Genomic DNA, 21036 nt, shown 5'->3' with positions numbered 1-21036 from the left:
TCCGTGTTTTCAAAATGTTCCGAACAGAGTGCTCTATGTCTGCACTCACCACCCAGTGTTGTAACGATCTGTTTGTCTGTCCTGCCCGCTGAACTTGCCTGATAGCCGGGATTGGGTCTTACTCCCTTTTACCCCTTCAGTGCAAAGCACGAACCCTAATAAATATTAGGTGCCTAATAAATATCTGCAGGATAGAAAATAACATAGACAGCCTTTGTCGTGTTAAGGAGATTAGAAAAAGTGGCACCGGGGCATGTGGGTGGCTCAGTCAGGTAATCAGGTAAGCATCTAACTCTTGATCTGGGCTCAGGTCAAGATCATGTGGTTCTTGAGTTCGAGCCCCACATCAGGCTCTGCACTGGCAGCACGGAGCCTACTTGGGATTTTCTCTCTCCCTCTCTCTCTGCCCCTCCCCCACTCGTGTGCTCTGATTCTCTCTCTCTCTCAAAATAAATAAACTTAAAAAAAAGAAAAAATAGCACCCTGCATTTCAGCGTTGTTGTAAGGATTGCATGGGAAAATCCACGTAAACCAGCTCCAAACTCCAAGCATAAGTGTGTTCAGTGAACAGAGGCTGAAGATGGTCGGAGTGTGCTAATCACCATGATAAGAGTTGTATATTTTTTGTTTTCACAGATAGCCCTAATACGGGCCTTGGACCTTGTGGCTGGATTTTGGTGGCTGTCTCGTTCTTGTTCACAGTTATAACCTTCCCAATATCGGTATGGATGTGCATAAAGGTAAAGAATATTTCACTTGCGTCTGGAAAGGGGTCAAGCCCTAACTACATAAACCCCCTTTGTGTGTGTGTGTGTGTGTATGTGTGTGTGTGTGTGTGTAAAAGAGACAGACACCTGCTGGCCTGTAGTTCTTTTTCCTTCATGACTCCTTTAGAAGATTCACTCTAGTCTATTGTGATGGAACTTTAGAACTTCTTTTCAGGCGGTCTTTCTTATAGGTAAGAAATACCTATAGTAAGGATCACCATTGGGGCGCCTGGGTGGCTCTGTCGGTTGAGCGTCCAACTTCAGCTCAGGTCGTGATCTCAAGGTCCGGGACTTCAAGCCCCACATCGGTCTTTGCTGCTGTCCTCCTGTCAGCACAGAGCCCTCTTCAGGTTCTCTGTCCTCCTCTCTCTCTGCCCCTTTCCATCTCACTCTCTCGCTCTCAAAAAACCCCCCCCCAAAACACGTGGGTATGTTCAAGCTCTCCCACCGCCAAAACAAAAGTAAGGCTCACCATCGAAGTTCGGGATGTGGGACGCTCCTGTCCAGATTCAGGAGGCCGAGGTTTGGTTGCTGGCTCCATTGTTCACCGTGTGACCTTTGCCATGTTTCCTTCCTGTGAAATGGGAGGAAGTAACAACACCCACTTCCTAGGGCCAATGTGAGGATTAAAATAATGTATCTAAACATGTGTATCCCAATGCCTGGCACATGGTAAATGCCCCCTAAATGCTGGTTATTTTTTCCATGAAGTTATTAATACTGTGACAAATGACTATCATTTACATATTCCTAAAGAGATAAAATATGCTCTATAATTTTCAGGTAAGTTTATTGTTATGATTTAAGATATCGGGAGACAAACTATGGGAAATTTAGTTTTTTTCTTTCTTTTCTTTTTTTTTTTCTGTATTCACAATGCATGAGTCACTGAATGATGATGTTAACAGCTGAGGAGTGAAGTTATGGATTTGCTCCTGTATACTATTCTATACTTCCCAAATTTTATACCGTGAATATGTATTGCTTTTATAATAACTTAAAAAAATAGTAAATACATATCATGCTTGGTGGGGGTAATAAAATATTGGACATGTGATTTATAGATATTGTTTGGATTTTATTTATTTATTTTTAATTGTTTTTTTTAATGTGTATTTATTTTTGAGAGAGAGAGGGAGAGAGAGAGTATCCCAGCACAGAGCCCAACATGGGGCTCAAACCCATGCACCGTGAGATCATGACCTGAGCCAAAATCAAGAGTCAGATGTTTAACCAACTGAGCCACCCAGGAACTCCATTTATTTATTTATGTATTTATGTATTTATTTATTTAAGTTTTATGTATTTAAGTAACCTCTACACCCGACATGGGGCTCAAACTCATGACCTCAAGATTAAGGGTCCCATGCCCTTCCAACTGAGCCACCCAGGCACCCTGATGCTATCTGGATTTTAGAGAAAAAAAAAAAACAAAATAGAGGCATCTAATCTGTTTAGGGCAGAAATACATATTTGAGAAGCTGTTTATGTTGGGGCACCTAGGTAGATCTGTCAGATAAGCATCCAACTGCTGGTTTTAGCTCAGGTCATGATCTCACAGTTCGTGAATTCAAGCCCCCCATCAGGCTCCAAGTTGATGGTGCAGAGCCTGCTTAGGATTTTCTCTCTCCCTGTCTCTACCCCTCTCCTACTTGTGCTCGTTCTCTCTCAAAATAAACAAACTTAAAAAAAAAGAAGCTGTGTATAAATAAATAGTGGATATAAATATTTGCACTCCTCATGTTAAATTATTATTATTTGTGTTTTTAACCTAGATCATAAAAGAATATGAAAGAGCCATCATCTTTAGATTGGGTCGCATTTTACAAGGAGGAGCCAAAGGACCTGGTCAGTATAAGGGTTCTGGGTGGTTGTCTGGAGACTGGAATTCTTCCTCCTGTTGGTGTGAATTCCCTTCCAAGGGCCCTTTCTCTGTTGGCTTAGAAAAGAGTGCATGTGTAACAATACCAGTGGCACGAGCCAGTCTTGCCACAATCACCCTTTCCTTCCCTTAGCTCCCCTCCCCTTCCCATCCAAGCTGATAACATTATTTTAGGCCAAGAATAGCGGCAGCCATGGAAGTCTGAGCATGAGAATTCCTATTACGCTAAAGGCTTTCAGTCATCGCTTTTGGCGAACTTCACTTAAGCCCCTACTGCATTCCAGGCTCTGGGAATTCAAGGGAGACTAAAATATAGTTTGTGCCCTCAAGGATCTTGCTGTCTAGTGGACACCAAAAAGGAAAACAGCTACAACCCCGTGTGATAAGTATTAGGATCAAGTAATTGCAGATAGCCGTGGAAACCCAGAGGCAAGTAACTGACCCGAATTAGGAGGAGGAGACCATCTGGGCTGAAGGTGACATCTCGGCTGAGTCTTGAGGCCTGGAGAGGTGTTAGCCGGAGGGGAGGTGTTCCCCGCAGAAACGGCAACAGGCGCCGAGCGCGATGTAGAAGGGGGCACGGCAGACCCAGGGAACTGCAGGGAACAGCCCAGCAAGAGCATAGAGCATGAGGACGGGAGAAGAGCTGCAGAGGGGCCTGGGCAGGTTGGGCTGGACCTCGTGTGACGGGTTCAGGGCTTTGCAGTTCAGGAAAGACTCGTGCTTGTGGCTGAGAAAACGGGCCATAGGAGAGAAACCGAAAGATACAGAAAGACTTGGGAAGGATTGCATTGGTCTAAGTGAAAACAAGACGGCCAGTGACAGCGGAGTAAGGAAATGAAATCACGGGCCTCAGTGGCAACAGTTTGGTGGGGGAAGTAAGCAAGAGGATAGCATTCCTGGCGTCTGGCTCAGGCACTGAGACGAACTGGCTTCTTCCAGTTGCCTAAGTGGATTCTCTGGCGGTGAACGGATTCGGCGCTGGCGTCTCTCCGTAACATTCCGTGTTTCTTTGTTGCAGGTTTATTTTTTATTCTGCCGTGCACGGACAGCTTCATCAAAGTGGACATGAGAACGATTTCATTTGACATCCCCCCTCAGGAGGTAAGGTTGTCTTTTGCCATGAGTAACAGATGTCACATGTGAAAGTACTTAGCAATGAGAGAGGCAGAGGAGAGCGGTGAGAGCACAGGTGGAGAGCCTGTCGGCCGTCACCGTTTTCCAGCTGTGTGACTTTGAGCAAGTTCCTCAACTTCTCTGTGCCTTAGTTTCCTCAGCTGTGAAATAGAGGTTGTAACAGTAGGACCTACTTTATAACGTTCTCGTGGGGACTACGTGAGATGTTATGTGTAGAGTGCTTAGAACAGGGGCTGATAAATTAGTAAGTGCTATGTAACTGCTTCTTACTCCGAAGTGTAACACAATGTTAACTCAAGTGTAATGTTAGCTTTTCATACTTGTCATCACTTTTACTACCACATTTCTCTGCTGCTGGTTTCTGATAGAAAATCCAGCTTAGGGGGCACCTGAGTGGCTTAGTCGGGTAAGCAACAGACTTCGGCTCAGGTCATGATCTCACAGGTCACGGGTTCGAGCCCCGCATCGGGCTCTGTGCTGACAGCTCAGAGCCTGGAGCCTGCTTCGGATTCTGTGTCTCCCTCTCTCTCTCTTCCCCTCCCCTACTCGCATACACTCTGTCTCTCAAAAATAAGACATTAAAAAAAAAAAGAAAAGAAAATCCAGCTTGGTACAATATTCTTCTTAAGGTTTTTTTTTTTTTTTTTTTTTCAACGTTTATTTATTTTTGGGACAGAAAGAGACAGAGCATGAACGGGGGAGGGGCAGAGAGAGAGGGAGACACAGAATCGGAAACAGGCTCCAGGCTCTGAGCCATCAGCCCAGAGCCCGACGAGGGGCTTGAACTCACGGACCACGAGATCGTGACCTGGCTGAAGTCGGACGCTTAACCGACTGCGCCACCCAGGCGCCCCAAGGTTTTTTTTTTTTTTAATGAAATTTATTGTCAAATTGGTTTCCATACATCACCCAGTGCTTATCCCAACAGGTGCCCTCCTCAATGACCATCACCTACCCGCCCCTCCCTCCCACCCCCCATCAACCCTCAGTTCTCAGTTTTTAAGAGTCTCTTACGGTTTGGCTCCCTCCCTCTCTAACCTTTTTCTTCTTAAGGTTCTTGATTATACTCTAGATTAATTGGTTAGAAGCCCAAAAATTAGGAACTGCTCATTCGGCATTTTAGATAAAGCCTATAATGTTTTAGAATAGTAACTACTTCATGCTGTTTCAAACTGTTTCGCAAGTAATATCACAGTTGAAACTCACAGCAGAATCCCTGGAAAGCTTGTAGCTGCCGTGGGGCAAAGGGATCCCTCCAGGCCACGGTGGCAGAGCCAGACCAATATCTAGCTTTTTGGGGTCCTCGCCTCATGCTTCTCCCACCGCTGCATGCTAAATGCAATCCACATTAGCTCCATCCTGGCCCGTGACCTAGTGATAGCCAGACTGGTCCACATGTCCAGGGAGGCATCCTAACCTTTGCAGACAGAAAGCCTGAAAGTAGGATGAAGGGAGGGATAGAAGAATATGTCAAGTGTCTCCTGGCCAAAGGCCAGCTACTCAGCAGGGCGGTGGAGCCCGGCCACGTTGCTTTCTCTTTTTCCCAAATCCAGAAACCAGCCCAGGAACCTCCTTGCTGGTACTGATCCAAGTAGTGGGTGAGGTCAGACTTTGTAATCCACACGTACGTAGGAACACCAGGAATCGCTTTTACCCACCAGAACAAGGCTGGGAGCTGTGCTGTATTCTCTGCACGGATTCCCATGTCTCAGGGAAGATCGGCTCTCAGAAGGAGCCCCTTTCAGGGTAGCTGGGAGTCCTGGCATTTTCCTCTGTAAACATCACGGGCAGCTGGCCGGCTTGCTGTAAGCTTCTGCCTTCCAGCTGCTGTCTTGTCTCCTGTGAGCTGCTGAATGCAGAGCAGATTGGAACTTGGCGAGCAGTCCTTTTTCCGATCCCCTGTGAACTTCATGTGAAGGAAGATAAATACTCTGCCTACAATAAACAGTAGGAAGAGGGGCGGCAGCTTTAGAAAGCTCTGGCTGTGGCAGAGTCACGAGGGCAAGAAATGGTTTAGAAATGATACACATTTTCCCATCACATCATGGGAACTGATTAATTTTCATGCAAGATGGTAATATACTATTAGAAGTATTTTTAGATTATCAGCAAAAGGTTTACCGCTTTCCTGCCTAGCAGGGACTAAACAGCTATATAATACCATTAGTTGTTATCACTTGCCATTTACATAGCTCTTACCCTTTTTTTTTTGTAAGTTTATGTATTTATTTTTGATAGAGAGAGAGAGCAGGGGAGGGGCAGAGAGAGAGAGAGGGGCGGGGGGAGAGAGAGAGAGAGAGAGAGAGAGAGAAAGAATTCCAAGCAGGCTCCAGAGCTGTCAGCCCAGAGACCGAGGCGGGGCCCGGACTCCTGAACCTTGAGATCATGACCTGAGCCAAAATCGAATCGGGAGCTTAACAGACAGAGGTATGCAGACTCCCCCCTTTACACTTTCCAAAGAGCTTCATTCACAAACATCTTACCAGCTCTTCAAAGAAACTTGCACAGAATTGGGCAGTGTAATTAGCCCCATCTCACAAATGAGGAATCTCTAGGTCGAACAGTTTAAGAGCCTCACTAGGGTCACAAAGCGAAGCAGGGTAGAGCCCCGGCACCAATCACTAAATGCCCAGGATCACGTTTCAGGTCATCTCGCATTTATTCACCCCCTGCCGTGGATCCATCCCTCTGCCCGTGCTTGCGATACAAAGACAGACTACTCTTAAGAAACGCCTAGTCCAGCAGAGAAGCGGTGATGTAGGTCAGCAATACTGGCCGCTGCAAAGGGGCAGTATTTGCAAAGCGCTTTGCAAAGCGCAAAGGGGAAAGTGTTTAAGTCTGCCCCGTCTGGCAAGGTTCACAGAGGAGAAGACACTTGAGCTGTGTCTTGAGTTATGAGTAACAATGTGCCAGTCTCATGGCATGCGGAGAGAGAGGGGAGAGGACATCCAAGCAGAGGGGACACCTGCACGAAGGCCCTGGGACATGCAACGTGGTGCATGTGGGACGCACATCTTGTCCTGTGTAGGGTGTGCAGGAGGGCGTGGGACGGAGTGAGGCCAAAGGGCCAGCAGTCAGAGGACGCCTACACCAAACTAAGGCGCTGCCCTGAATGTGGTAGGAAGGAGCATTGGCAAATTCTGTGCTGTAAGCATCTCCATGGAGCGTGCTACAAAGTGGGTCTGTACCCTGGTCTCCCCCTATAACAACGTCCCCCATTCACTTTTGTTCTAGCAATGCTGTGCTGCTTATATATATATACCTCAGCAAACCTAGGCTGTGCCATGGCTCTGTGCCATTTCATGCATTATTGTCTCTGCCTTGGATGCTTTCATGCCACCCTCAGAAAATTGTTATTTCAGGTTGCCTGGGTGGCTCAGTCAGTTGAGCGTCCGTCTCATGATTTTGGCTCAATTCCAGGGTCGTGAGATCGAGCCCTGCATCGGCACTGAGTGTGGGGCCTGCTTGGGATTCTCTCTCTCTCTCTCTCTCTCTCTCTCTCTCTCTCTCTCCCTCCCCCCCTCCCTCCCCCTGCCCTCTGCCCCTCTCCCCTGCTCATACTCTCTCTCTCTCTCTCTATCTCTCTGAAATAAAAAATGTAAAGGGTGCCTGGGTGGCTCAGTCGGTTAAGCATCCAACTGCGGCTCAGGTCATGATCTCACGGTTCGTGAGTTCGAGCCCCACGTCGGGCTCTGTGCCGACAGCTCGGACCCCGGAGCCCGCTTCAGATTCTGCGTCTCCCTCTCTCTCTGCCCCTCGCCTGCTCACATTCTGTCTCTCTCTCAAAAATAAATAAACATTAAAACAATTTTATAAAATAAAAAAAATTTTCTAATTTAAAAATTAAAAAAAAAATGTTATTTCTTCCTTGAAGACACACTCACACACCACCCCGGCCACCTACAAGTGTCCTTCCTTTGTCCCATAAAGTCTCCCTTCATTCCCCATCCGCTTTGAAGGAACAGTGCCTGCTGCTGAGCGGTATCTCAGTATTTGTTGACTAACTGAATGAATTAATGGAATTAAGGAATAAGTGAATGTATTTTATTAAAATTCTAAATACACACTCCACTTCCTGACGCTCTGTTGTCTTAGTCCATCCGGGCTGCTCCAGCCAAACCCCACAGATTGGTGGCTCAGGAACAGCAGGATTTCTTACTCACAGTCCTGGAGGCTGGACTCGGGGGCTGAGGAGTGTCCACTTCCTAGATCCTAGATGGCCATGAGGGTTCGACCCTCGTGACCTGATGGGCGTCCCAAAGGCCCCGCCTCCTAATGCCATCATGTTGGGGCCGAGGCCTCCGCGTCTGAATTATGAGGGAACACAGACATTGAATCGATAGGGCTTACTAAAGAAAATCGGCCAGTGTTCAAGATGTTCCATAGAACAACATTCCTTGCAGTCATCTTAAAGAAGGAGTTGGTCGGCCGGTGTGCAATCGCTCCCTTTCCGTTACAGATCCTCACTAAGGATTCCGTGACCATTAGTGTGGATGGCGTGGTCTATTACCGCGTTCAGAACGCAACTCTGGCCGTGGCAAATATCACCAACGCCGACTCCGCAACCCGTCTTCTGGCGCAAACGACTCTGAGGAACGTTCTGGGCACCAAGAACCTCTCTCAGATCCTGTCCGACAGGGAAGAAATTGCACACAACATGCAGGTGAGGCGTGTGCCGGGGCTGATACCCACCAGAAATCAAAAGATGAGGCAAAGGGTCATTGGTTGTTTGACAGCTTTTTACTCATTCCATTGGGGGGTCACTGGCCTGCCTTCTTCCCTCCGTAGAAAGGTTTCCTCAAACCTGATTTGGTGGAAGGGAATATTTTTCACACAGAAAGCTCGTGGGTTAATAGCTCAGATGCATGCATCGTTTTTGGTTTTTTTTTTAATTCCCTTCAGTGTAGTTTTGTTTTGTTTCCCGAGAATTAGTCATTAACCTTTTTCTTGAGCATAATGATCCAGAGGCCGTTCCGCAAGACAGTGCAGGTATTGTTAAATTCTCGTGTGGGTCCCATGACTTCCCTTGGAACTCCTATGCTTTCCAGTCTTACTTGGGTAATAGATTACAAATTAAACCTGACTTGCTCAACAAAGATAAAGCACTCTAACCTGAGATCTTGTTACTCGTATCAGTGTCATGGTGTGTAGAATCTGTGACCTTCCCTGATGTCCACAGCCACCATATGAGACAGGAAGTAGGATTTCATTCCACCCATGGTAAAGGGACCAAGCTGAAGCAGGAGGAAGTAATGTGGCGTACGTGGAGTCATATTAGATCAGGAGCCAGCTGGCCACCTGTTTCTATCGGTAAAGTTTTACTGGGATACAGCCACTCCCGTTGGCTTAGGTATTACCCACAGCTGTTTTTGACCTACATCGGCACAGTTCACAGTTGCAACAGACACTGAAAGTAAACGATCACTGTCTGGCCCTTGTAGGAAAAGTTTGCCAACCTCTGCATGAGCTTCTTAGGAATAGAATCAGGATCAGCTCCCTGGGACCCAGCCCCCTAGCTCAGCCTTCCATCCAGCGCAGGAGAAGTAAGCTCTCTCCCGGCTCTCCCCCAGCGCCCTGTCTGCTCTAGACCCCAGTGCTCTACCGTAGGCCTCTGGGCTGGGCTGAGCATTCCTGGCTTGCCTTCTCTCTTCCTGACAGTGTACCCTGGATGACGCCACGGACGACTGGGGAATAAAGGTGGAGCGCGTGGAAATTAAGGACGTGAAGCTGCCTGTGCAGCTCCAGAGGGCGATGGCTGCAGAGGCGGAGGCATCTCGGGAGGCCCGAGCCAAGGTAACCTCCCTTTCCTTTTCTTTCCTTTTCTTTTCTTTCCTTTTCTTCTCTTTTCTTTTCTTTTCTTTTCTTTTCTTTTCTTTTCTTTTTTTTCTTTTCTTTTCCTTTGTTTTTCTCTTTTCTTTCTTTCTCTTTTTTTCTTTCAGTTTGCTTTGCCTGTCGAGTTTTCTTTTTAAGGAAATCATGGTTGTTATAAAAATGGAAATAATCTTAACGGGTTTAGCCAAGTTGAAAGCCTCCCTATCACTTCAAGCCACAAGCCCCCCCAAGGGGCCACCAATCATGACAGCTTAGTATATACACCGGGGTTTTATTTGACTAGGGTGTTAGATTGCCGGCTTATTTTGCGTAAGCATGGTCACACCCACGTATCGTTCTGTTCCTTGATCCTTTCACTTAACATCATCCTGTGAGCCCGTCAGTGTGTACAGAGCCGTGTCATTCTTCTGTGACTGCATGTCCCGCCCCCCCCGCCCTGCCATGTCTCATACTTCATGCTCCGAGTCCCCCACTAAGGACAAAGGGACAGTTCTGGCTTAGAGCAAGTGGACAGTCCAGTCCATGTGCCTACCATTTGTTCCTTCCCTGTCTTCGTTTTTGAAGTTTATTTATTTTGAGAGAGAGAGTGACAGTGCTTGCGGGATAGGGGGAGAGAGAGAGAATCCCAACCAGCGTGGAACCCAACGCAGGGCTTGAACTCATGAACCGTGAGATCATGGCCTGAGCTAATCCTTGCCTATTTTTGTCTTCTCTTTCATTCTCTCTTTTCTCAGGACCTTCTTCCTTCTTACTGTTCCCTCTTCCTCTCTGTCCTCTTCTTTTTTTCACTCCTCTCATGTCTGCTTTTCCCCCTCCTTCTTGTCGTCACCATCCCTGCCTGCTTTTTGAGCCCACATGGGTGCATGCCCCATAGGAGAGGTGTTGAGGAAATATCTATTAATCTAACCTAGGAAAGAGGGTCTCTGGAGCTAATTCATAAGGACACGGGGATATCTCGCCAAACCCAAGGATGGGAAGTAGAGTCAAGTCCCATCAGAAATGGAGCCAGGGACTGCAGTGTGGTCAAGACCAAAGGGAGCTAATCATTCCATCTCCTGGGCCTCATCTCACTGCTGACAGCTGGAGGGCAGAGTCAACTCTCAAGTTCACACACCTCCCTCAGCTGAACACTAAAGGGGACAGACCCGCCTTGATTCCAGATTCATAGCAGAGAGATTCTCTTTGGCCAAAGTTTGGTCAAAAGGGCAAATTCAGGGGGCGCCTGGGTGGCTCAGTCGGTTAAGCGTCTGACTTCAGCTCAGGTCATGATCTCACGGTTTGTGGGTTCGAGCCCCACGTCAGGCTCTGTGCTGATGGCTCAGAGGCTACTACTTCAGACTCTGTCTCTTTCTCTCTCTGCCCTCCTGGCGCTCTCTCTCTCTCTCTCAAAAATAAATAAACATTAGGAACACTTTTTTAAAAAAGGGCAAACTCAGATATTAAGTTCCACAGCCCTTTGCCTGTGAATGGGTGAAGGAAGAGGGCAGTCTTCATCGGAGGGGTTGCTGTGGACTTGATAGATCTCCCAAGACACAAGGGGCAGACCAATCCATTGTTGTTGTTAGGAAATAGTAATAAGGGCACCTGGGTGGCTCAGTCGGTTAACCGTCCAACTTCAGCTCAGGTCACGACCTTATAGTTCATGAGTTTGAGCCCCACGTGGGGCCCCATGCTGACAGCTCAGAGCCTGGAGTCTGCTTTGGATTCTGTGGCTCCCTCTCTCTCTGCCCCTACCCCCGCCTCAAAAATAAACATTAAAAAAAAATTTTTTTTAAAGAAAGAAAATAGTAGTAGCTGGTGATAATTGACTAAGCACAGAGCCCTGCCCTTCTAGTAGGATGCCCTTTAAGCCACACATTGGGGACTATAATTTCTTAGCCAGCATCAAATAGAACAGCAGCTCCTTTGACACTATACCCAGAATTTTCTACTAACCAGAATTGTTAGCTTTTCCTAATGTGATAATTGATGCTCATGAGGGCAACCTGGTAATTCTGTGGAACCTCCAGTACTGCCATCACATTGAGAAGACTCAGTGGTATTTCTGGTAACATTAAATACGCCCTACTATAATCGAGCTGGTATTTTGAAAAACAGGAATCGCTTTTATCTAGATTACGTCATTAACCAACAGCCCCATTCCAAGCCATACTGAAGAGACTACTTAGAATGTCAGGGCCTGAAGGGTCCTTAGAGATTATCTTCTGAAGCTGACAGATAACCTGGTCCAGAGGCTGCCCCTGCACCCTCCTATTCCCCTGCCGGGAAGCAAGCACAGCACTGTTTTCCCCTGAGCTTAGGCTTGACCTCAGAACCCTTCTGTTGCCCTTCAGGTAACAGTCCTCAACTGCTTGGCCTTGGCCCTAAAAATGAAACTTATTTGCCATCCCACTATTCAGATGAAAAGATTGAGCCCAGAAAATTCATGTGATTTTCCTCAAGGTCACACGGTCGATTAGTGGCAGTGGAAATCAGAATTCCCCTCTGGCTCCTCTGGGCTTTGCACGATGGACTAAGCCCCTTGGGCAAGTGCTTTCACCAGTTAGGAAAGAGAAGTCCTTATAACAATGGGAAGAGATGAAGCCGGTTAGAATTCTGAATGACTGTGCTCCACCTGGATGAGACTGTAGGGATCGTCTGGAACAGTCTCGTGGACCTGGGCAGTATCTGTCTTTAAGATTAGGGTGAACACATCGAATCACAAGGAGTCTATCCTTTCTGTAAAACACAGTAACCCTGCAACAACCATAAGGCTTATATATTCAAAATGGTACAGTCAGGTTCTCATGGAAAGTAGGGAGTCCATTTCTTCAACAAATAAATTGTGAAAGAAAAGGGTAAGAGAGCCTATAGATTAAGAGCCTTCAGAGAGAAATCCCTCTCTGAAGGAATTTCCGTTACATAGCCATCAGGGAAATGCAAATTCAAATCACAAGCAGATGCCACACTAGACATCTACCAGGATGGCTAAAAAGAAAAGAGCCAAGTGTGGGTGAGGGAAGAACTCATACGCCTGTTTTGTCAGTGAGACCACAGATTTGGTACCACCATTTTGGAAAACTGTCTGGCAGTGTGTATCCAACAGAAACGCACTTGTGTGTTTACCAAAACACACAAGGCGTGTACTAGAATGTTCACAGCAGCACTTCGTATTACCTCAACCTGGAAACTGCCCACATGTCCCTTGTGGTTGAATGCATAAAGTATGCTTTGTTCACACGAAGGAACACCATGCCCCGAAGAGAATGAACATGAAAGTGCTGGCAAACATGGTTTGAGAGAAAGGAGCCGGGCACAAAAGATTCTCCCACAAGCTTGACCGTATGTTAGTCGAACCTCTTTTTCAATGTTTTAGACCAGCTCTTAACGGCTTGAAATGTGATACCTTTTACACTTGCGTCCATCCTGATTTCCTCGCTCATAACTCTCAGAAAAACGCCTGCCACGTGCTTTCGGGTGCACATTCCTGGGTCTCATCGTCTATTCATTGAGAAGGTGGAGTATAGGGATGCAGATCCCCTTTCTCTGCCCTTGGCGGGCCAGCCCGCCTGGGCTACAGAAGGAGACAACAGTACCAACCTCACAGACCTGAAAATGGCTGGTTGTCAAGGGACGGTCTGTAAACATGGAAGTGGGGATCAACATGGGGGTGCTGGGCATTGGCAGAAGCCCCACACCGCCACAGGCATCTTGCTTTGCCTTCTGAGGGCCGATTCATGGCATCTACGTGGCCTGTGTTCAGACCGAACCGGTGGTTACTGCCTTCACATCTTGGGCAGCGTCCTCAGACCAGCTTTCCTGTTAACAGCCCGTGTGCCTAGTCTGGTGGGTCTGGCTTCTCGGCCAAGAGCTCGTATATTGACAGTAGTGGGAGATTCGATATCTTTGCAGCCGGTCCATCGCCAGACCAAAAACAAAGTGCCTAATTGGACCTCTGAGATGACACGGAAAAAGCCAGAGCCTGCCGTTCTCGGGCAGGAGCTTGTTTTGCGTTCCGTACGTACAGGGTTTGCCTTGGAGCACACGGTTACGTGCATCTTTTTGAGGGCACCTGGAGTGCCCCCTCTCACAGATCTAGGTAGGACGTTCTGGGTATCTTGACAAACTAAGGTTTTTATCCTCTAAACTGAGTGCCTTTTCTCGGTGACACCATATCCTGTATCACCCGTCTCACCTAATGGCACCCCCCAGGCAACCGAAACCTAGAAACCCACGGCTCAGCCTCTGTTCCTCTTCCTCCCCGTACCCAGCCAGCCTCCAAACTGCTGACTCTCCTGAAAAGCACCGCCCCCGGCCTGTTTCCCCCTCCAGCCCCACATCCCCATTACCAGCCAGTCGCACCAGTCACTCTGAGGCCGTCCTGTTAGCAGCTCTTCTCATCCATCCTCTGACGTCTGTCCGTGTGTTTTCTCCAACTGGATCTGATGAGGTTCCTTGCTCAAAACTGTTCAGCAGCTTCCCTCTGCCTCTAGACTGCAGACGAAACACCCCAGCCTCTCCTCTGCCTCACACTGCATTCGGCCACTTAGATTTTTCTGGAATATACCAGCTTTTTAAAACCTTGGTACCTTGACGTGTGTGCTGCCTGAAGTCTTCTTCATCTGTGGCCAAACGACAAAGCTTTCATCCTGTCCTATTCAACTTCCATAATCTCATCAGCTCGTGTTCTGCAAAGCCTGCTTTGCTGAGTGCTGGCCCTGTGCCTTGTACCTGTCTGTCTACATTTCTCACACTGGAATGAAGTGATCCGTTCCCATGTCTGTCTCCCCTGCTTGACCGGGAGCCAAAGGAGGCAAGGGGGTCCACTCTCTTCCCTAGCTACTGCACAGGGCTTGACCCCTAGGCGGCTCCCGGCATTTACTCTAGAAGTGAATGAAACCCCACTGGTCGCGAGACTATCGTGTTCAACTCGGATATTCATGGGAGTATTCTGAACCATGAATATTTTGAGATCCCTGTGAAAACAACCCAGTTGGAACTGTGCCGTTAAGCTTAGTGAGCATGGTATCTTCACGCCCTCTTCTAGGATTATGGAGTAAGAGTAACTCACCGCCTTGATTGGCTTCTGAATCCTTTATACATTAAGGCATAGCTGGATTCAAAAACCAGGTCTTGACTTCCCACATGCCTTTCCTATACGATAGCCTCCGTTTATACATTTCACACTTAATGTACCTTCCTGTCTTCCTTACAATGGCCCTAAAAGGCAGGTACTATCCCGTTTTAAGAGTAAGAAACCAGAGCTCAGCATGTTAAATAACCTCTCTGAGGACACTCAGCTGGTGAGGGTTAGGTTTGGAATTTGAGTACAAGCCTGTCCCACTCCAAAGCCCCTGCCTTTCCCCCCCTCCCCCGACCCCAGTGATGTTCACACTTTTATGCCCATGTAACCTCAAGAGGAATTTAGACAAACTAGATGTCCCATCACACATTTTAAGTAGACATGTGAACATTTTCATTTGAATTTATATACTTGGCTAAGCATATAATCTGACATGTTTTAAATATTGACATTTTATTTTATTTTATTTTAAATATTTATTTTTGAGAGAGAGTGAGCAGGGGAGGAGCAGAGAAGTGGAGAGAGAGAGAGAGAGAGAGAGAGAGAGAGAGAGAGAGAATCCCTAGCAGGCTCTGCGCTGTCAGCAAGGAGCCCAACGTGGGGCTCAAACTCACGAATTGTGAGATCGTGACCTGAGCCGAAATCGAGAGTTAGATGCTTAACTGACTGGGGCACCTGGCTGGCTCGGTTGGAGGAACACGCAACTCCTGATCTTGGGGTCATGAGTTTGAGCCCCAGGTTGGGTACAGAGATTACTAAAAAAATATATAAACTTAAAAAAAAATAATTAATTAATTAAAACTTCACATCACTCATTTCAATGTATCCAGTGAAATTCAAACAACATAATGATTCCATCATCTGTTTAAAATACGTAAATAAGCTCTTTCAATAGGCATGCTTCATTGTCCCTTTTCTTTTCTCCTTGAACTTGTATTTCCACTCTGCCTCCTCATGGAGTCTTTTCCTAATACAATATATTTTGTCATGAATTACTTTATTACTCCTACCGCAACACATTTAGTATTGAAGTGGGTTGTTTTTTTTTAAGTTTATTTATTTTGAGAGAGAGAGAGAGTGAGCACGTTCAGGGGAGGAGTAGAGAGGGAGAGAGAATCCCCAGCAGGCCCCTTGCCGTCATCACAAAGCCCTTGATGGGGCTCAAGTCCACCAACCATGAGATCATGACCTGAGCCGAAATCAAGAGTCGAACGCTTAACTGACTGAGCCACCCAGGCATCCCTAGTACTGAAGTTAAAATTAATATTTTAAACATTTCCTGTGACTACAAATAAGGCATTTAAATGTTTCAGAATTTCTCCCAAATAATTTTTTTCTTTCACTAGAAATGCTTATCTTTTTTTTTTTTTTTTAATTTTTTTTTTTCAACGTTTATTTTTGGGACAGAGAGAGACAGAGCATGAACAGGGGAGGGGCAGAGAGAGAGGGAACACAGAATCGGAAACAGGCTCCAGGCTCTGAGCCATCAGCCCAGAGCCCGACGCGGGGCTCGAACTCCCAGACAGCGAGATCGTGACCTGGCTGAAGTCGGACGCTTAACCGACTGCGCCACCCAGGCGCCCCTAGAAATGCTTATCTTAACAAGATAAAGAATTCCTGTGTTTGCAGCTGGCTGTCACGTATTGCCAGAATGAGACAAGATTAAACATCAGTTCTAGTGTTAACTTTTCATTTTTGTACCTCTAAGGACTGAGAACTTTTGTTTACATAAATAAGTAGGTGGAGATGAAAGTTGTGTTTAAAGTCATGCCATGCAGTCCTTCATACTGTTTCTGAATTACGTGTTAAAAATCATACAGTGATCTTTCATTTAAAAATATGTTTAATGGTCATCAGCTTTCAGTTCCATAAGGTCCTCTGTCCTTTCTTTAAAATCAAACAACTGGAAATTGAACGCCTGGGTGGCTCAGTCGGTTGAGCGACTGATTCTTGATTTTGGCTCAGGTCATGATCTCACTGTCTTGAGATCAAGCCCCGTGTTGAGCACTGGGCTGGGTGTAGAGCCTGCTTAAGATTCTCTCTCTCTCTCTCTCTCTCTCTCTCTCTCTCTCTCTCTCAATCAATAAATAACTGGAAATTCATGTGACTTGCAAAAGGATTTGTGTCCATTCACTAGTTCAACCCCTATTTTGAGTTGCCCCTCTGTTCGGTCCCCTGAAGCATGCAAGAAAAGCCACAGGAAAAGACGATGTCTCGATCTCAGGCACATAGTCAGGCAAATCCGACATAGGAAAAAGGACGTATGGAAATGGGGTAACCGGAAATGGATTTCCTTAAAACTATTCTGGCGCATTCCTGGAGAAGGCTTTGTGTGCACACCCTGGTTTGAAGACTGCCCCTTGACACCTGTATTTTCTCCAGTCTGACCACTCCCTCCTCCTGTTCCACAGGTCATTGCAGCGGAGGGAGAAATGAACGCATCCAGGGCTCTGAAAGAAGCCTCCATGGTCATCACTGAGTCTCCCGCGGCCCTTCAGCTGCGGTACCTCCAGACACTGACCACCATTGCTGCTGAGAAAAACTCCACGATCGTCTTCCCCCTGCCCATAGACATGCTGCAAGGCATCGTGGGGGCAAAGAAGTGAGCCACAGAGGCCAACGCAGAGACGCGCCCTTCCCTGCCAGGGTAGAGTGGGGACCAAATCAGCCTTTAACCTGTAAGGAGCGAGTAGGGCGGGACCTTGACTATTCCTCCTTCCTTTCCTTTTCCGTATGTTGACTGCGAGGTGCTTAGAATGTGTAGTGATCCTAGCCACAGATACAGATGAGGATTATTAGCTTGTAAATACTGAGAAAGAGAAGGGATGTGGGGAGGGGGTTGGCAATTGGTGATCTGTAAGATCATTTCGATCATTTCTTAACTCTTTTAAAATATTTAAAGTTCATACGTTTAGATCATTAGGTAATAGGCTAAATCCCCCTTCTTTTGACTTTCCCTGGGTCATTCTGCAGCCAGACCAAAGGCAAGAAAACAGGACACCCTGGCTGGACAAATGCTTTGCAGAAAGCAGTGACCTTAGGCTACAACCAGCTCCTCTGGGCCATATGTGCCTTACCTCCGGGGAATCTTAAGGAAACGTTCCTACCATCCGTTTACTTTCTAAGCCCAGACCACGTTTCAAAATAATCCTCACTTGAGAGTTGGCATTTTCGTGCCTATACCTGTCAACACTGGAGGAAATGCTCGAGGTCGGTGAAAAAGATGATCTTAACCCTTGAAAAGACTTCTAAATCTACTATCACAAAGATCCTTTAAGAATAATAAGAATAGTTCTCTCTTTTAAACTTCTTTTAGCCTCTTTATGACTCAGTGATTCCTCTGTGGTCTTTCAAACCAGCTAAATACTTGTCACAAAAGTGCTTTTTCCTCACTTTTGCCTATTTTCATACATCAGGTTCTAAATAGTTCTGATTTTTAAATAAAATGTTCTCTAAGTTCTATACACAATTCTTTGTATACCCATTTGAATGGCTTAAGGACTAATCCTTTTTTCTAAAAAATAGGTAAAGCAATTCTCTCTTATTGTCTGCATGCTATTAACTATCAGACACTGTGAAATACCTTGGTTACCAGGCCCATTCATTAAATATTATGAGGAATTCACAATATATTGGGCACGTAATAACCAATGAGCTTGGGAAGACACTGTCAGACTTAAGATATATAGATGGAGGGTTTTTTTTTTAATTTGCCGAGTCCTCCTTTTCTATCACGTGTGGTCAGTGCCCAGAGAGGAAGTGGGCAGCCCCTCCTACCCAGTTCCTTGTTCCACAATGGTAGGAAGCCTTTTGCAAATGCCTGTGAATTTTGCAAATGCCCGTGAATCTGAGCAACCTGGCATTCTTCCTGTTGGTCCGGCAACCTGGCTGGTGACACTTAAACCACTTCCCCCTCGTGGCTCTGAGTTCACCTAGAGAGGTCTTGGGAATAGCAGCTTCCTTACCCAGAGCCACCCTTCATACTGGTCCTTAGCTGCATCCCTCTGTCTGTCCCAGACTATGAATGTCCCCTCCCCGATCGCCCATTTCCAAGCTTATTTTAGAAAACCTTGAACCGCGCATCCATGTTCTCAGCTGAGTTTATTACATGTATATGGAGCATTTTGACTTGGAACTCAAGTTACGTTTCTATTTATAATTTTTTAACTAATGATTTTCTCTCTTTCGTGCGGTGACTCACCCTCGACCAGTGAGGACCAGGAAACAGCCCCATAACCTGGCTGAAAACCTCTTCTCAGGCTTAGAGTAACAGTGCTTTCTGCTCCTTTGAGTGTCCCTATTTCCAGATACCAGTCTTCGCCTCTCTGCCTTGTGGATTCATAGCCCAATAGGTTGGGATTAAATTGCTTGAGAGGGAGGAAGCATAAAAGGGGTCTAGGATGAGCGCTGGTGCAAGAGTGTTCTCCACGTGGCCTCCCTTTCCAATGCTGTACATAATAAAGCGTGCACTTTTACTCATTTTCTTTGGGTGAGAGTCTGTTTCTGCCTGGATTTAGTGTCTGTGGATTTCATTTTTCAGAAATGGCACATGTGATCCTCCGGTCCTGGGCTTGGCTACATTGGCTTCTCGGTGTGCTTTATGTGGGCCAAAAAATGCGGAGAGGTTAAAGTTGCCCAACTGCCGTCTTTCTTGCCTAGGCCCCTTCTGGAGCACCTGCCCATATATTTTCCCTGGGGAGTTCGAGATCCATGGACACCCTGAATCCTTTGCTAGTTTAATCACCCTTTGCCCGAATCCAAGCAGGACAGGAACTCACTTCTGTCACCCCGTGGTCTGTTTCAGCTCCAATGCCTTGCAGGCTGCCTGGCCCAAAGCACACAACAGGTACCTATTGACCAGCCCAAAGTCAGACACAGGATCCAAGCCCAGGCCGGCCTTTTCGTCGCCTGTCATGGCGCCTCACGATGACTTCTATATGGTAGACGACAAAATCCAAGGTCATGTTTTGGGGGGAAAAAGTTGTTAGGAGAAACTATGTGGTTGAACTTTGAGAGAAAAATACGAAGTCCGAGCAACTCTTGCCCCGGGTAACTTCCTTTTTCGGAGCACTGTAGAGTTAGGAGGCCACAGCCACCAATAAACTGAAATTGGCTAATAAACCACCTTGCGTGCCAGTAGAAGAAATGAAGAATTCAGGGGTACATCCCCTGCAACTTGACCTCCCACAGGTTTGCAGGAGGGGAGCTGGCTTGTCCAGACAGGACTCCGTCTGCCTTGAGGGAAGGCCCTTGGAAGCTCCAGGCTGTAAATGCTGCTTTTGTCCCAGGACTTTGCATCTGTCAAAGTGATTGCTTTGACTGCAAGTAACTTTTTGGGTAAGTGAGGTGGGAGTTACAGGATCCCGTCCAAATCTCTCAGCATGGCAGTTGAGGTGGGCCCGGCCTACCTCTCACGATGTGAGGCCTAGCACTCTCCACCTGCTCCCCCACGACCCCCTCTGTACTTGCTGCACACTCTGAGATGACTCCCTGCCCCTCCGGCCCCCATGTCTCACCTGGAAAATTCCTTCTCCCCTCCCCTCATCACCTCTGCAATGAATCACAATCTCTAGACGTAGGGCCCCTGGGGCCTAAAAAGCTCCCTGGGCAATCCGAGTGATCAGCAGCTTTGGAAACAGCAGTGTAAACACACATGCACACCCTTCCCAGCATCTACACCTTCACACTGGCTTCTGTTCTACAGTCCTATGCATGGGAGTCTCTTACGGTTGGAGATCAGGTTGGGGGAGGTGGTGCGGAACAAAAGCAGGGGCAACATGAGAAAAGACCAGAAGACGAGAGGGGAGGAAAGGGGGTCTGTCCCGCAGCAGTTCCTTGCTCCGGTTGGAACATCCATGGAGAAAAGGTTTAGGAGAAGATCATGGGAAAGGCTAAGAGGGACTTTGTGACGCCCTGAATATGAACAGAGATTCAGGGTCCCGGGGGCACAAAGCGGGGCACAGAGGAAGTCCCTGTCCCACAACTTTGGGAGCACTCAGGGGCACCTCTCGTGACGGTAACTGCAGGAGCAGATTTCTGCAAAGAGTTCGGGGCAGCAGAATGACTCAACGGAATACAGGGGAAGCCAGGGAGGTGTGGGCAGATTAGTTACCGGGTATGGCAGCTGTGAGGACGTGCCTTGCCCAGACTTCTACTGCAAGGGACTATAAATAACTAAGGGCCCCAGCTGCTGGCTTTGAGTGCTGGTCCCCACAGGTGCACCAAAGCCACACCTCCCGGGACGACTGAATGCAGTGGGGAGACAAGCCACGCTGTACCTGCTCCTGGGAGGCACACAGCGCCTTCACTGGCTGATTGGACTGTGGCTCAAAAACTCTTTGAATCAAAGAGCTGTT

General features: G+C 47.1%; 1 protein-coding gene across 1 annotated transcript in view; it reads left to right on the top strand.

Annotated features, from left to right (window-relative positions):
* STOM (stomatin) overlaps positions 1-19159 on the top strand; it is a 31998-nt gene extending 12839 nt beyond the window's left edge. The window contains exons 2-7 of the mRNA XM_043566552.1: positions 637-740; positions 2543-2615; positions 3671-3753; positions 8246-8449; positions 9445-9579; positions 17092-19159. Coding sequence (XP_043422487.1) covers positions 637-740; positions 2543-2615; positions 3671-3753; positions 8246-8449; positions 9445-9579; positions 17092-17286 — 794 coding nt within the window. The 3' untranslated portion in view covers positions 17287-19159. The remainder of the gene's footprint in view (positions 1-636; positions 741-2542; positions 2616-3670; positions 3754-8245; positions 8450-9444; positions 9580-17091) is intronic.
* Positions 19160-21036: the final 1877 nt, after the last annotated feature.

The sequence above is a fragment of the Prionailurus bengalensis genome, chromosome D4 (genome assembly GCF_016509475.1).
Source record: "Prionailurus bengalensis isolate Pbe53 chromosome D4, Fcat_Pben_1.1_paternal_pri, whole genome shotgun sequence".
NCBI lineage: Eukaryota > Metazoa > Chordata > Mammalia > Carnivora > Felidae > Prionailurus > Prionailurus bengalensis.
The sequence above is the reverse complement of the archived record's forward strand: the minus strand, read 5'-3'. Positions and strand labels throughout refer to the sequence as shown.